The sequence below is a fragment of the Nannospalax galili genome, unplaced genomic scaffold, assembly GCF_000622305.1.
Source record: "Nannospalax galili isolate Female #2095 unplaced genomic scaffold, S.galili_v1.0 scaffold197, whole genome shotgun sequence".
Classification (NCBI taxonomy): Eukaryota; Metazoa; Chordata; class Mammalia; order Rodentia; family Spalacidae; genus Nannospalax; species Nannospalax galili.
In genome coordinates, this window is record NW_008339846.1 from 639,010 (window position 1) to 655,780 (window position 16,771).

Consider the following 16,771-nt stretch of genomic DNA (forward strand, 5'->3'; position numbering starts at 1 on the left):
TTTAATAAATGTTTATAGCATATTTCATCCAACGGCTGTGGCATATACATTCTTTTCAGCAGTCCAGGTAACTTTTTCTAAAATAAATCATATTTTTTTTATTCTTATAATTAAGTTACTTATCAATCTGTGCCTCATGGGTGGTGCTGGACAGGTGGTGTCTACTGCATAGCAAGATGCAGTGTGATCTGCCTCCGTGTTTGCACTTAGAATGAAGACAAATGTTACTTGTGAAATGGAGTCACACGGATAAGACACAGCTTGAAAGCCCCCATTTCATAAAATATGGAGTAGCTTGCTGATCTCAACAGCAAGCCCATCAGATTTGTAATTCATGTGCCACAGAGAGTCCAGGAATGAATCAATCAATGCTTGCAAGCCTCAAAATCAACTCTCTGAAGTTCAAAAGAGTCCACCTAGCCCCATCGTCCCGTCCTTGACATTGAAATGGATTTCAGATGCTGAGCCTGGTGCTATGTGGGGACTGGCCTCTTGTCAACACCCAGCTTCACTGCTCATCTGGTCCAGGTGGTTTGTTTACCTACCTACGTGTGGTATGTGCAGTCTAAGAGTCTTTAGCAAGGCTGTTTGCATTGCGAGCACGCTGCCTCAGTGGTTGGGAAACAGAAGAGAGGCCAGAGGGAGCCACCCTCCCAAAGCTGAAATTTGAACACAGAGCTCATCTCATTCTCCCCACTAGGACAAGGATCAGTGTGGACCCTGTGTACTGCGGACAGGGCAGGCACTATGCTCTCTGCCCCTCCTGTTTCCTCTCACTCACTCTTCCGCTACCTGGCATCTTGGGCTAAGTTTTCCCAGAGAAAAGGCTGGGAAACACAGGTCACTTCCGATGTCCTGCCCAGCTCAAACACATCATTCCCTTCCCTGTCTTAGTGGAAACTGTGTGAAGGATAGCCTCCCCGGCATCCATAGCTCTGGCTCCATTTAGGAGCCAACAAGTCCCTCTTAAAGTTTATGAGAAGATTTTGCTTAAACAAACAGCCAGCCACAGCCCAGCGTTCTACACGGAGAAGTCGCTCAGATGGAGGAGCTTTGACGAAATGGGGCTTTCTGAGGTCAGCGTATTGTCTGAGTGTCTCTAGTAATTCCAATTCATTATCTCTGCCCATATAAATGAAGCTCTCACTGGAGTTCTCACTGATGATTTCTGAGATAAGATGTGATGGCAGAACACTGAGACAGGAAATCCTGGTTAAAACACCATGCTGGCCTCAGGTTAGTGAAGCTTTATAAGCCTTTGGCTTCTCGCAGTTCATAAAATGAATGCCACGGTGGGTCCTTTGGAGGAAAATTTTGATGGTCTAGCTTAATGTGCTTCAGTAGAAAAATCCTGCATCTAGATATGAAAACAATCCCATATCTGTATCTGGCTCATTAGAAATCTTTCCTTCAGTTCCACAAACAAAAACAGTGTGCTGACTTTCTGAGGCCGAAAGGGCGAGCTAAGTGCTAAGTAGCAAGCCTCAAGGTGCCGCAAGCGCCTAGTGCCCAGCCTCCTCCCTGCCAGCCAATCAGGAGTAGGCTTTCTGTTCTGACCTGGAGAGCAGGCTAGACCCTGCAGTAACTGCTAGAAGGATGCATCACAGGAGGCAGAAAGCCCTGAGCTTCTGGGCAGTGTCTGTCCAGTACCTACATGTAAACACTTGTGGTAGAGGAGGTTGGAGTGTACACTGGCCATGTTGCTATGATTTCTGAGGCTCTAGGGCTTGCTGGAAAGATCCAGAGGTTCTGAGTACATTGCTCAAGAAGTCAGCAAGTACATGGGGAGTGTGACCTTGTCACCAAGCCCGGCTCTGCCGCTCTGACATGCACATTTAGTTACCAAGATCAAGCTCCTACTGAGCTGGGCTTTTACCTTGGAACTTGTTTGTCCTTTGACACAAGTCAGTCCTAGTTCCCATCAGCTGCCTGCGTCCTTCCCCATCCTCCTGACTTCCTCTGACCCCAGCCTGCTTATAGCCTGCCTATGCTCTAAGTTAACTTGTTACTTTTTTTTCACTGTGGGAAAGGCATGTTTCTTCAAAGTGGCATATGTTTACTGCTGAATGAGAATTGTAATATTTAAAACATTTCATTTAAAAGTGTGGTGCATCTCAAATGGCTTACATATGTGAAACGCTGCAGTTTCTCTTGTTAAAATGTGGCTTGTGTGGCATCAAAGCTCAGCTAGCACCGTCTGTCAGACCACAGAAGCAGCTGGAACCCCAAGGCTGCTGAGTGCTGGTGTGTGAGTGTTTGGGGCATCCACAGGGGTCATCACAGCTCTTTAAGAAAATGATCTGATGGTCTAAATCATAAGGAACCTGAGTGTGGGCACAAGACGCTATTACATGTGAGAGCAGGTAAAGGCGTGTCTACAGGGATGTGGGAGACTCACCTGACAGCACAGGCTAAACCAGGACCTTCTAACCTCTTACCGCTCCCCGTACCCCCACCTCTCGGACAAGGTCTGGCCATGAGTACCTCGCTTTCTTCACAGCTCCTTACATGCGTGTATGTCAAGACCAGGCTCTGCCTCATCATCATTCCTCTGTTACTGAGCTTAAAGCATCCGTTTAGAGTTGGCCCTGAAAAAACAACACAGAATGTCTGACCTTGAACATCCAACAGGGTCAACAGACAAAAAGACAAAATCAAAATGTTACTGCTATGTTTCAAAACGAATGGAGCAGTCATGTCACTGAGAAACATGGAGTAACTGATGTGTCAGTCAGCTTTCTGTTACTGTAACAAATGCTCCAGGTGAAGAGATGAAAAAGAGGATAAACTTAATCTGGCTCTGGAGGTTTCTGTCTGCAGATAACGGTACTGCTGCTTTGGGTTTGTGTTGAAGCGTTGCAGGAGTGTGTAGTGGAGAAGCTGCTCACCAGGAAGTAAATAAGAAAGGCAGGAAGGGCTGAAGTCCCAACAGCTGTTTCTAGGGCATGCCCCCAGTGGTGACGCCCTGCCCCACTTCCTAAAGGTTCTTCTAGGACAGAATAGCACCAAGAGACAGACCAAGCCTTCAACACACCAGACTCTGGGGAATGCTCCAGATCCAAATTTAACAACTGTTGATCAGTATCGATACTTAATATAGAACAAATGATCCTGGCAAATACAACCCAAACCCTGAGGAAAGCAGTTACTCCCTCCACTGTTCCCAGTCCAGGAGTGCTGAGTTCCACACAGGTGAGCCTCTGCCTCCATAGTAGACGGGACCCACAGAGGGCGGCGGCTGAGGGGATCCATGTCCTGCCTCTAACCCTGACTGACTGCCCCTTTGTTCCCACTGGTAGATTTCGGCAAACTAAAACAAAGGACTTACTGCTGTGGTCCCTGGTCGACCGCTGACCATGGCACATCCCGCCTAGGGGCCCCTCAACAGCTGCAGAGATGTGGTAGGAACTGTAGCTCTTTACATAAGCTGAAATGAAGGCATTTCCCCTGTTTGTGAAGCAAAACAGATGCTTGGTACTTCCAGATGCAATCGGAATGATCTCCATTCAGGAGGCTTTCTCAATGACCTGCAGTTAGGGGAGGGAAGGAGAGAAAGATCGACCCACGTGGTGCAGCTTAAGATGGTGGAGACAGGGCTTAGGGAGGAGGTGTGCAAAGCCTGTGAGCAGCCAAGATGTTTCATAGTCCCAGTGTGGACACCAATAACCATTTATAAGGCTGCTGGGCTGAGAGCAAGTGTAAGAAACAGGAGAGCACATAAAAGTGACGTCACACAGCAGTGGCCAGACCAGAGCACAACCAAGAGGATCCAAATTCAGGGTCATCGCAGACAAGGCCAGACTCCAGCCAGCCGCTCCAGGAGAGAGCTTGCCAGTTGTCTGTCTGACATAATAAAAAAGTCATCTTGCTGATACTAAGAATCTGAAGTGTCCCCGCAGCTGATGCAGGTTCAGTTCCTGTCACCCTCCTGTATTTTCTTTTTACGTGTATCAAAATTTACATTGCAACTCTTCACAATTTTCTTCAAAGCATAATGGAATCTTTTCGGACCCAAACTGGGGAACAGCACAAGACTTCTCCAAACAAAACAAGCACAAGTATCCACACAACTGAGTTCAAAGCGTTCAGCACTTCTGAGTAAATGCCTCCCTTTCCCTCCCAGGAAAGGCCACCAGCGTCCTCTCCTTCCAGGTCTGCCATCTTAGTCTCAAGACTGTCAAAGGAGTCCAAAATTGGGCCGATGTAATGTGTCAACGAGTAAAAGCACTCACAAGCCGGACGACCTGAGCTCAAGCCCAAAGCCCACATAAAAATGTGGAATGTGGTGGAATGCATATGTCATCCCAGCACCACAGGAGATGGGAGGCAGAGGCAGGAGAATCGCCCGGAAGCTCAAGGGCCAGCCAGTCTGGAGTATGTAGGACAGTGACAGAAAAAAGACAGACCCTGCCTCAGTACCCTCAAGACAGTGGAAGGTAGAACTGCTTCGACCTCCACATGTGCCCCTCCCAGATGCATACTAATTAATTAGTCAATTAGTTAAATAACCAAAAACAAGCGTGCAGAACTTGGTTCTAAGATTGTTTGGGCCCATCCTGTTTAGAAATGCGGAAAGCAAGGAGCTCGCGGACCAGGGCAGCCGGGGCCGCCCTCGTGTCTTGCAGAGCTCAGAGCCCCAGGTCTCTTCCTGTGTTACCTATGTTGTACTTTGGTCCATGTTGTGAAGTGTCAGACATTGAAAATATGTTTTAAAAGCCTTTGCAATATAGGAAAAATGTTGAATTTAGATACTGAATTTTTAAATTTATTTTTCTTATGTGTGTGTGAGTATTTTGCCTGCATGTAAGGAGGGGCACTACATATGTGCAATACCTACAGAAGCCAGAGTAGGATATCAGATCCCCTGAAACTGGAATTACTGATGATTATTAGCTGCCATGTGTGTGCTGGGAACCAAACCGAAGTCCTCCGCAAGAGCAACCAGCACTCTAAAGTGCTGACCCCGTTCTCCAGCCCCAAGATGTTGAATTTTTTAAAATAAATAATTAATTGAGAATTTCATACATGCATATAAGGTGTTTTGATCAAATCCATGCCTACTTCCTCCCCGCCAACTCCTCCCATATCTCCCCATCACTTTCTTTCTGATAACTTCATGTACTCTTTTCTTCCTCTTTGATTTATTTTTATGGGGCTTTTGGCTACTCTAACATTCCCCCTTCTGAAGAGTAACCCTAAAATCTTTTAAGGATTAGATAAAAGCTCCCAAATAGTTTCAACATTTTTGGCCTTTGAAATGAAGTAGGTTGCTAAGAGGCGAAAGAACATTGTGAGTTTTAGCCAAGAAACCAGCTACTTTCCTTTGGGGTCTTTTTACCCTAACTGCCTAGACAATTCCTACCTCCTGTTCTTATCACACCATCCTCTGAAGGGGTTACCCAAATTGCCAATAGGGAATCAGGACACAGACAGCTCTGGCTTCTTCCAATCTGAACAGGGACTCAGGGTGAGGCAATTGGAGTACCCCTTCAGTGGGTCTATCTAAAAGACTCCCAGATTGCATAACTCTTATCTCTAAGGGGAAAAGAAAGTCCTTGAATCATGAATAGGAGATGTGAAGGAGAAGTAAAGGCATGAGTAATTAGCATTACAAGTTCTAGACAGGGAACTAGAAAAAGTCAGAACAGGGCAATTTTCAAGTGTTCATATGAGACTACATTGGAATTTCTTGACAAGGGCTTCCAAAAGCATCCCTGTATTGAGTTCCTCCTCATTTTTCTTTTGTCTTCCAAGGCTGGACTCTAGAGTGATGCATTCAGGATTTGCTTTCAGGTATTTTGATAGCTGTTGGAGTGGTTAGAATCAGTGTCAGTTCCCTCTCAAAGGCTTCTAGATAGGGGGAGAAAACAAATTTATCCATCATTTTAGAACAATAGCTGGTTGTCTCCCTTAGCTCCAGGTGGGCACTACAGTATTGCAGACCAAGATTTGAAGTCTTACACCTGAGCAGCACTTTCTGGTTAGGAATAAAATCATCAATGAGAAATAATTGTCTAAATAACTTTTTATATAGACTTGAGCCTAACATCTGGAAGTGTAATCCTTTGAACGCTTAAATATACCGATGATTTTACTCTTTGGTTATACTTTCCTTTTGGGTGCTTAATATCATACAGTTAGCCCAAATAAATCAATTTATTTTTACACTTAAGGTCATTTGAGGATCTCTTTTCCAGGGGAGGAACTCCTGGCTCCTTTCTTTTACCAGTTCCATCTATGTGATGATAAGTCAAAGGTCCTGCTTGACCATGTCTGTCTTCACATGGAAGCATGAATGAGATGTTTCCTCTGAGTTGACCCCACTCTTTGTAGACTGGACACTGGTTCAACTCCATCTCATGGGACCTCCATGGCCTCCCTGAACAAGAGGACAGATGACTCACCACAGTTACAGGACGTTTTGAGAGATGTTCCATAGTCCCCTGGAACTTAGTCGACCTTGGAGGGCAAGGGGCAAAAACTGTCCTTTAAGTCCCTCTGACCACATTAGTATAGGCCTCAGACTATAGTTGTTAAACATCCAAGAAGGTTAGTTCCCCCAGTCTGTGCTATGTAGATAAGGCTTGGGTAAAAAAACAAATATTCTCAGATAAACTTTGACTAGATATATGTTTTGTTCCTTAAACTAGTTGACTAAATTATGACCATAGACATTTTAAGATTATGTGTATATTATTTTTGTCTCATCCTTTATATATCATAACAAACCTTCATCACTTGCTTAGACCTTCTCATTTTTTCTATTTTGGAAAATATCTCCATTCCCATATCCTTTTAACATCTTTTACATTCTTGTTCTTTTTTTTTTAATAATTATGAGACATAATAGCATTAAATAAATTTCCATCTGTTGTGAGAAGCCTTTTCCTGAGGATGCTAAGCAATGCTTATTCCCTTTCAAGGTTTTAGTGACGAGCCAATGTTTCATTAAAGTTTTACTGGGGAACCAATGAATTTATTGAGCTTACTTACGAGATATCTGAGGGGTTGCTGAGGTGTATGTATGACCTGAAGATCTGCACACTGGAAAGCCTTTACCCAGCATGGGTCATGTCTTCTCTTCCTAGCCTTCCCCAGATTGTATACTTTAGCCCTCCCCAAATCCAGGAGGCCATGTATGATTAGGGTTAAATTACATTCAGTTGGCTGGGAAGAGTGGCTGGATAATGCAGTGAGGTCCAATGATCCTGCTTGGTCCTCCTTTAATGAATGAGCACAGCCATCAACAAGCCTGATTGTGACAATGTTTAACTATCAGGCTCAGCTAAAGTCGTGAGGATGGTAGTTATTTCATGCAAAAGGTACTGCTGTATAACATCATCTTATTAAAAGGACCTGGACTTTAAAAAGATTATGTGCTAGGATCCACATATAAGGGAGAACATACATCATTTGTTTTTCTGAGTCTGTGTTACTTCACTTAGTATAACAGTTTCTAGATCCATCCATTTACCTACAAGTTTCATTATTTCATCTTTCTTACTGCTGAATAGAACTCAAGTGTGTAAATATACCACATTTTTGTTAACCACTCATCAGTTGAGGGTTGCTTCCATCTCTTAGCTAGTGTGAAAAGAGCAGCAACAAACATAGTTGTACAACTGTCTCTACAATAGGATGAGTCTTTGGGTGTATGCCAAGGAGTGGTATAACTGGGTCAAATGGTAGGTTCATTTTTAGTTTTTTTTAAGAGTTCTCCACACTGTTTTCCATAGTGGTTGCACCAGATTGCATTCCCACCAACAGTGAAGGAGCGTTCCCCTTTCCCCACATCCTCTCCAGCATTTGGTGTCATTTGTTCTCTTGATCTTAGCCATTCTGACTGGGGTAAGATGAAAGGTGGTTTTAATTTTCATTTCCCATTTCCCTAATGATGTTGAACATTTTTTGAGGTATTTCTTAGTCATCTTTATTTCTTCCTTTGAGAACTTTCCGTTTAGATCTTCAGCCCATCTTTTCAGTGGGTCATTTGGTTTCTCAATTCTTTGTTTTTTGAGTTCTTTATATATTCTGGATGTTAAACCTCTGTCAGATATGTCACTGATGAAGATTTTTTCCCATTCTGTGGTTTTTCTCTTCATTTTTTTGATTGTTTCTTTTGCTTTACAGAAGCTTTTTAATTTAATGAGGTCCTACTTGTTGGTTGCTGACCTTAATCCCTAAGCAACTTTTGTCTGATTTACAAAATCCTTTCCTACACCTATATCTTGTAAGTTACTCCCAATATTTTCTTCTAATAGTTTCAGGGTTTCCAGTTTCACACTGAGGTCTTTGATCCATTTGGAGTTGACTTTTGTGCAAGGCAAAAGATAAGGACCTAGTTTCATTCTTCTACAGGTGGAGAGCTATACTACCAGCACCATTTGTTGAAGATGCTGTCTTCTCTCCATTGTGTGTTCTTGGCACCTTTGTCAAATATCAGGTGGCTGAAATTGTGTGTACTCGGGTTTGGATCTTCAATGATGTTCCATTGATCTATGTGTCTATTTTTGTGCCAGTACCATGCTGTTTTTATGACTATAGCTCTGTAGTATACTTTGAGACCTGGTATAGTAATCCCCCCAGTGCTGCTCTTTGTGCTCAGGGTTGGTTTGGCTATCCATGGTCTTTTGTGCTTCCATTTGAATTTAAGGGTGTTTTTTTTTTTCTAATTCTCTGAAGTTTGTCATGGGGATTTTGATTGGGATTGCATTGAATCTATAAATGGCTTTTGGTAGGATGGTAATTTTCACAATATTAGTTCTTCCAATCCGTGAGCATGGGAGGTCCTTCCATCTTCTGATGTCTTCCTCGATCTCATTCTTTAATGATTTAAAATTTTCATTGTAGAGATCTTTGGTGTGTTTGTTCAGATTTATTACAAGATATTTCATTTTTTTGTAGCTATTGTGAATGGGAGCATTTCCCTGTATTCTTTCTCCAAGTGCTTGTTATTGGTATATAGAAAGGCTACTTGTTTTTGTAGACTGATTTTATAACCTGCCACTATACTGAAAATGTTGATCCATTCTGGGAGTTTTCTGGTAGAACTTTTGGGATCTCTTAGGTATAGTATCATGTCATCTGCAAAAAGTGATAGTTTGACCTCTTCTTTTCCTTTAATTTCCTCCTGTCTTATTGCTCTAGCCAGAGTTTCAAGCACTATGCTGAAAAGGAGTGGAGATAGTGGGCATCCTTGTCTGGTTCCACATTTCAATGGGAATGCTTCCAGTTTTTCTCCATTAGAATGATGTTGGCTGTGAGTTGGTTATATACGGCTTTAATTATGTTGAGGTATGTTCCCTCCAGTCCAGTTCCCTCTAGGACTTTGAACATAAATCCATGTTGAATTTTGTCAAAGGCCTTCTCTGCATCTGTTGAGATGACCATGTGGTTCTTGTCTTTGAGCCCATTTATATGATTAATGACGTTCATCAACTTACGTATACTGAACCATCCCTGCATCTCTGGGATAAAGCCAACTTGATCATGGTGGATGATCTTTTTGATGTGTGTCTGTATGCAGTTTGCAAGTAGTTTCTTGAGAACTTTCGCATCTATGTTCATTAAGGATATGGGTCTATAGTTTTCTTTTTTGGTTGTGTCTTTTCCCGGTTTGGGTATTACAGTGATGTGGACTTCATAGAAGGAATTTGGGAGTTCTCACTCTGTTTCCATCTTTTTGAATAATTTAAGTAGTATTGGTTGGAAGTTTTCTTTAAATATCTGGTAGAATTCTTCTGTAAATCCATCTGGGCCTGGGCTTTTTTTAGTTGGGATGTTTTGCATTACTGTTTCAATTTCCTCGTATGTTATGGGTTTGTTTAAACTGTTGATCTCTTCTTGGTTTAACCTTGGTGGTTCCCATGATTTTAGACATTCATCCATTTCTTTTAGGTTTTCAAATTTAGTAGCATATAGGTTTTTTTAAATATTCCCTTATAATGGTCTGGATCTTTCGGGTGTCTGTTGTGATGTTTCCCCTTTCATCTTTGATTTTGTTGATTTGGATTTGCTCTTTCTTTCTTTTGGTTAACTGGACTAAGGGTCTGTCTATCTTGTTTAGCTTTTCAAAGAACCAGCTCTTAGATTCATTGATTCTTTGTATTGTTTTCTTTGTTTCTATTTCATTAATTTCTGCTCTGATTTTGTTATTTGTTCTCTTCTGCTGGGTTTGGGTTTCATTTGTTCTTGCCTTTCCAGTGTCTTGAGTTGCAGTGTTAGGTCATTTATTTGAGCTCTTTCTAATTTTTTAATATAGGCACTTAGAGATATAAACTTCCCTCTTAGGACTGCTTTTAAAATGTCCCAGAGGTTGTGTTGTGTTGTATTTTCCTTATCGTTGAATTCCAGGAATACTTTTATTTCTTTCTTAATTTCTCCTTTGACCTGTTCGTTGTTTAGCAGTGTGTTGTTCAATCACCACGAGTTCATGTAGTGACTAGGGCTTTGTCCAGTGTTGATTTTGAGCTTTATTGCATTGTAGTCTGATAGAATGCATGGGATTATTTCAATTTTTTTTTGTATTTGTTGAGTTTTGTGGCCCAGCACGTGGTCAATTTTTGAAAAGTTCCATGGGGTGCTGAGTAGAAAGTGTATTCTTTGGTACTTGGGTGAAATATTCAAAAGATGTCTGTTAGGTCCATTTGATGTATGGTATTATTTAATTCAGACGTATCTCTGTTTATTCTTTGTCCAATTGACCTGTCTGGTAGAGACAGTGGGGTATTGAAATCCCCTACTATTACTGAGTTGGGATTAATCTGTGTCTTAAAGTCCTGTAGTGTTGTTTTTATGAATTTTATTAGAGTTTGGTGCATATATTTTAAGTATTATAGTATCTTCTTGGTTAACTGTTCCTTTGATCAGAATGAAGTGACCCTCCTTATCTCTTCTGATTAGTTTTACTTTGAAGTCTGTTTTGTCAGACATTAGAATTGCAACCCCTGCTTGTTTCTTAGTGCCATTTGCTTGGACTATTCTTTTCCATCCTTTTACCTTAAGGTAGTGCCTGTCCTTGAAGGTGAGATGGGTTTCTTGCAGACAGCAAAGAGATGGATTTTGTTTCTTAATCCATTCAGTTAGCCTGTGTCTTCCGACTGGGGAGTTCAGTCCATTGATATTTAAGGTTATTATTGAAAGATGTGTATTGGTTGCCGTTATTTTAATTGCTATTTGTGTTATCTGTGTAATTTTGTGTTTCCTAGATTATATCTTTGTTTATTTTCTTTTGTTGCCCCTAGGGTATAGTTGTTTCTCTCTCTGCTCTCTATATTGCTTCCTGTATTCTTTGAAGGGCTAGTTTTGTGGACATGAATTCTTTTAGGCTTTTCATGTCATGGAAGATTCTTCTTTCTCCCTCAACTATAACAGACATTTTTGTTGGGTAAAGTATTCTGGGCTGACATCTATTGTCATGTATAAATGGAAATACCTTGGTCCAGGCTCTTCTGGCTTTTATAGTTAGCGTTGATAAGTCAGCTGAAATTCTGATGGGCTTTCCTTTGTATGTGACTTGTTTTTCTTTTGCTGCTTTCAGTATTCTCTCTTTATTCTTTATTTTTAGTGTTTCTACTATGATGTGTCATGGGGAGTTTCTTTTCTGATCCTGTCTATTTGGTGTTCTGTGTGTTTCCTGTATTTGTATGGGGATGTCTTTCCTTAATTTCAGGAAATTCTCTTCTACAATCCTGGTCAACACCATTAACCTGAAATTCTTCTCCTTCCTCTATCCCTCTGATCCATAGATTTGGTCTTTTCATGGTGTCCCACATCTCTTGCATATTCCATTCCTGTGTTTTTAAATTTTCCACAATCTTTGTTTGAGTGGTCCAATTCTTCAACTTTATCCTCCAGTGTTGATATTCTGTTTTCCATTTCATTCATTCTAGTGGTGAAGCTTTCCCCTGTTGTTTCAAGTTGGCTTATTGAGTTTTGCACTTCGTTCTTCATTTCTGCTTGAGTTTTCTTCACTGTTTCTATCTCTTTTCTGAATCATTCAGAAGTTCATCCCTGTCTTCTTTTAGTTCTTTGATTTGTTTGTTCGTGTGTTCTTTCAATTCGTTGACTTCCTTGATCATGTTTATGACTCTTCTTTTAAATTCTGTGTCCTGGGTTATCTCTAGGGCTTTCTCCTTGTAGAACTCTTCTACAGAATTGGTGGAGTTTGGTGGGGACATAGTGTTTTGGCTTTCCATTTTATTATTCTTTCGTTGTGATTTTGGCATGTGAAGTTTTTTTGTTGTTTATGATTCTGATATGAGAATTAAGTTGAAGTATGCTTCTGTTTGTATTATCTGGGTGCCTAGATCCTTTCTTTATTGGTTATGTAAAGCTGGTTGGTACAGGGTTCAGGTTCTCTCAGGTTTAATTTGGAGGGAACTGATGGCTTCAGATCAGCTATTCAGGAGTACCCACAGAAGCCCAATTCAGGTTCCAGTCAGGTACACTCAGGCTTCCTTCACCACATGGAGGCAGGATCTGGGTGCTCTTAGTCTTGAGCCAGGTGTGGTGATGCACACCTTTAAACTCAACACTTAGGAAGCAGAGGCAGGCAAATAGGTCTCTGTGAGATCAAAGCCAGCCTGGTCTACATAGGGAGTTCCAGGAGAGCTGGGGCTACAAGAAGACCCAATCTCAAAAAGATAAAAAAATACCTTTGGTGTTGTTTTTTAAATTTATTTTAATTTATTTTTTAGAATTTCATGCATGCATACATTATACTTTGATCATAACCAACCCTCTGTCCCCCTCCAACTCCTCCTAGGTCCACCCCACATCCCTCTCCCAACTTCATGTCTTTTTAGAATTCCAATGACCCATTGAGTCCAATTATGATGTTCATATGTATATGGGTGTTGGATATCATTTTGGTATTGTAGTTACATTTGTTGTGAAAAAATAAAGGAAGGACTCAAGAAAGAAAGAAAGAGAGGGAGAGAGAGAGAGAGGGAGGGAGAGAGAGAGAAGGGGAAAGAAAAGAGAAAAAAAGAAAACAATTTGGATACTTCCAAGGTGCACATTGAAATATCTGCATCTGGAGACCTGGAAATTCAGTGCCTTACGACAATAGGAGGAACATCATCCCACACTTATCACCCCCTCCGATGCTCAGGGACTTTTGTGGAAGGTTGGCAGAAAGAATGTAAGAGCCAGAGGAAGGGGTGGAGTGTTAACTGGAAATGTCCTTCAACCACTATGCCAGCAAGCTATAGTCACAACTCCTATCCAAGCTCATCAAGGAGTCCAGGGGGAAGTCAGTTACCCCTCCCACCCAATCAGTTGACTTTAGCTGCGTGTGGGGAAGGGGCAAAGGATATATAAGCCGAGAACACCAAGAGACACTGCTCTCATCATTTCGTGGGGCTGTTGGGAGGTCACAGGATCAGTATTTGAGTGTGGACTTCACCTTGCAGCCGTAAATGTGAGGCGCCCACTCCTCAGTAAATAAACCCCTACCCTATGCTCTGTTAAAAAAATAAATAGAAATCTTGTTTTAAAAAAGAAATATCTATACCTGAAATTTGCATACAAATGTTACATAAGTCACATATATGTTGATAACTATTGAGGCTGGGTAAGTGGGTAGGTCTTTTATTTTGGATATGATTGAAGTTTTCTAGTAAACAGAACTTAAACAGAAATGAGAGATACTGCTCTAAAGTGGGTTATTTCCAAGTACAGAGGAACCAGAAGTCAGGGCTGCGGACAGAATGGTAGGTCTCTCATGGAGGATGACAGAAGCCAGCACCTCACATGACAGGGTCCTGGGCAGAACTGGCTTCTCCATTAAACTGCAGGTGGAAATGACTGCTTTTGTGTAGGCTGTATCTGGGCAGCCTTATGGGGCCTCTGCCACATCGGACATGCACTTCACCCCCTGGAGCCAAGACACTGTCCTCCCTCACTGTGGGTCTCTTTGTGTCCTACTAGCTGGTCTGTGGGAAACTGGAGCCTGTGCAGTCGAACGTGTGGTGGGGGAACTCAGAGCAGACCTGTGCAGTGCACGCGGAGGACACACTACCGTGAGGATCCCATCTTGGCCAGCCTGTGTCCGCAGCCCGTGCCCTCCAGCCACCAAGCCTGCAACTCTCAGAGCTGCCCACCTGCGTGGAGCACGGGGCCTTGGGCTGGGGTAAGTGGGTGGGGCTGAGATGGAGGGGGTGGTAGTTGGGTCACACCCTGTGATATGCCAAGTCTTAGGCCTGGTTCCCCAGCACAGCCTGAAGTATTTGTGGTCTTTGCTGAGATCTGGCTTGCTCTCTTGTGCAGTGCTCACGGACCTGCGGCAAGGGCTGGAGGAAGAGGGCGGTGGCCTGCAAGAGCACCAACCCCTCAGCCAGAGCCGAGCTCCTGCCCGACACTGCCTGCACCTCAGAGCCCAAGCCCAGGACTCACGAAGCCTGCTTGCTCAAGCGCTGCCCCAAGCACAAGAAACTGCAGTGGCTGGTGTCTGCCTGGTCCCAGGTATGGCCGCCAGTTCCCCCAGATGGGGTCAGCCTCTCCAGCCACCTCCACCTCTGCTCCCTTCACTGTGTCTTCCTTCACCGTCCGAGGTCTGTCCCTAGATCTGAGCCAGGCACCCCGCTGAATAGCACCTGCCCCACTGGCATCAGCACCGACCTTGGTCAGCGTCCAGGGAGAGCAGGAATAGCCACGTCCTCATGACGACATCCCTGAGCCCACAGCACCGGTAGCCATTGCCAGTGAGCAGGAAGATGTCGCATTCATTCAAAGACACAGGCCCGATTTCTCCATCGGCAGCCATCACAGGTGTCACAGGACCTCTTAGAGTTCCCGGCTGGGACCAGAGGTGGTGCTGCTGATGGCATCGCAGGGAGAAACGCACCTCTGTCCTCATTCCCACAAGTTGGGTTGGCCCAGGCCTCACTCGGGTGCCTAACTACTTCCTGCCTAGCTTAGGCCAGAGTAGGCCCAGGGGCCTGGGGCGGGGGGTGCTCAGAAATCTTTTTTTAAAGATTTATTTTATTTTATTAATATTTTATTATTTTTTATTTTGTGTCTATGAATATATTGCTTGCATGTAGGCAGGTGCACCCTTGTCATGCAAGGCCCCTGGAGGTCAGAAGAGGGCATCGGAGTTTCAGGCAGTTGTTAGTCTCCATTTGGGGGCTGGGAATCAAACCCGGGTCCTCTGCAGGAGCAGCCAGTGTTCTTACTGCCGAGCCATCTCTCCAGCCCCCGGTTTATTTTATTTTGAATTATGTATGTCTCTGTGTGGTGTAACAGTACCCACAGAGTCCAGAAGGGGGTGTTGGACCCCTGGAGGTGGAGTTAGAGGTAGCTATGAGAGAGCTGATGTGGGTGCTGGGAACTGAACGTGGGTCCTCTACAAGAGCAGTAACAGGCCCTTGACCACTGAATGTCCCTTTCCATGTCTCCCCAGCCCCAGGCCTCAGAAATCTTATATCTCAGATGACATCAGTGCCTAGCCAGGGGTATACTGTCTGCACAGACCACAGAGAGATCTCTGTGTCCCAGGGTCATGCCTCTGTCCTCCCACAGTGATCAAGGAAGAAAGCCCCTAACTGTTCCTGCCCACACTCCTCCCCGTACCTAAGGCAACGCCTTTTCAGAAGGAATATGACCAGCGGGTATCATGAGGAGGCATTTTGACGACTGATTTCACCTAAAAGACCTGTGTTCACTTACGCACAGTGCACTGTGAGCTGTGGAAGGGGAATCCAGGAGAGGTTCCTGAAATGTGCTGAAAAGTATGCATCTGGGAAGTACCAAGAACTGGCCTCCAAGAAGTGCTTGCATCTGCCAAAGCCGGACCTGGAACTGGAACGTACCTGTGTTCTGTTTCCCTGTCCCCAGCACCCCCAGTACACTGCCGCAGGCCTCCCAAGAGGCAGCTGGTTCGCCTCACCCTGGTCTCAGGTAGGAGGCCCTGAATGTCCACAGAGTAACCGTACCTGCTTCCCACCCCAGGGGCTGATGGCTGACTCACACAGGGGACAGGTTCCTGGGTGGGCACATTCCCTAAATCCCACAGAGACCTCACGGCCCTTCTCTGCAGCATGCGGGTGACCCCTCAAGGGTGGGTGTGGTATCCTGAGGTCTCCACATGTTACTGAGCCTTATGAGACCTCTGTGTATCACCGTAAATGTTTATCCCACCAAGTGTAAGGAAATGTAATACTCTCGGTAAAACCTGGGCAGAGATCCCCAGAGATGGGTGTGAATGGAAAGAAATTTGAGATCCCAGAATAAATCAGGGCCAGTTAGTTTATAACTAACCAAAGGCTATGGGAGAGAGATGGGAATTTCTCCATGGCTCCTGCACTCCTGGGGCAGTAGCCCAGGAAGAGGCTCTTCAGGGCTTCTCTCCTCCCCACCTCCTCCTCCTCCACTGCCGTCATCTCTAAGGAAGGGTTCTCCTGGGCCTGATGTGGCCAGTCCACCCTTCTTGTTTCTACTGTCCCTGTGGGCTTCTGGCTGTTTCTCAGGCCCTCCTTTCTGGACCTCTCTCTCACATGTCTCCTTCTTCCTCTCCCCCCTCCTGCCAGATCAGCTCAGACCCCAGAGGGGCTGAGGCCTGAAGCCACTGCTGCCCTACCAGCTGACTGCCTGGGCTGCATCTCCTCAGAACAGGCCCTAGTTCTTCTAGAGAAAAGACCTCTTTCTAATTTGCCCTGAAGTTTCCTCCCCATGGCAGAGGCCCCATCACTGAAAACCATCTTTCCAGAAAGAAGGCAGAAGGATGCACCTCACATGCACCCTTGCACATTCCCTCTCTCCTTTCAGT

The 16,771-nt window shown here is 44.0% G+C and overlaps 1 protein-coding gene across 1 annotated transcript in view; it reads left to right on the top strand.

Moving 5' to 3' along the window:
• Positions 1 to 16,771, top strand: part of Adamts16 (ADAM metallopeptidase with thrombospondin type 1 motif 16) — a 161,503-nt gene that overhangs the window by 134,019 nt on the left and 10,713 nt on the right. The window contains exons 19-21 of the mRNA XM_008834569.3: positions 13,933 to 14,134; positions 14,272 to 14,466; positions 15,679 to 15,903. Coding sequence (XP_008832791.1) covers positions 13,933 to 14,134; positions 14,272 to 14,466; positions 15,679 to 15,903 — 622 coding nt within the window. The remainder of the gene's footprint in view (positions 1 to 13,932; positions 14,135 to 14,271; positions 14,467 to 15,678; positions 15,904 to 16,771) is intronic.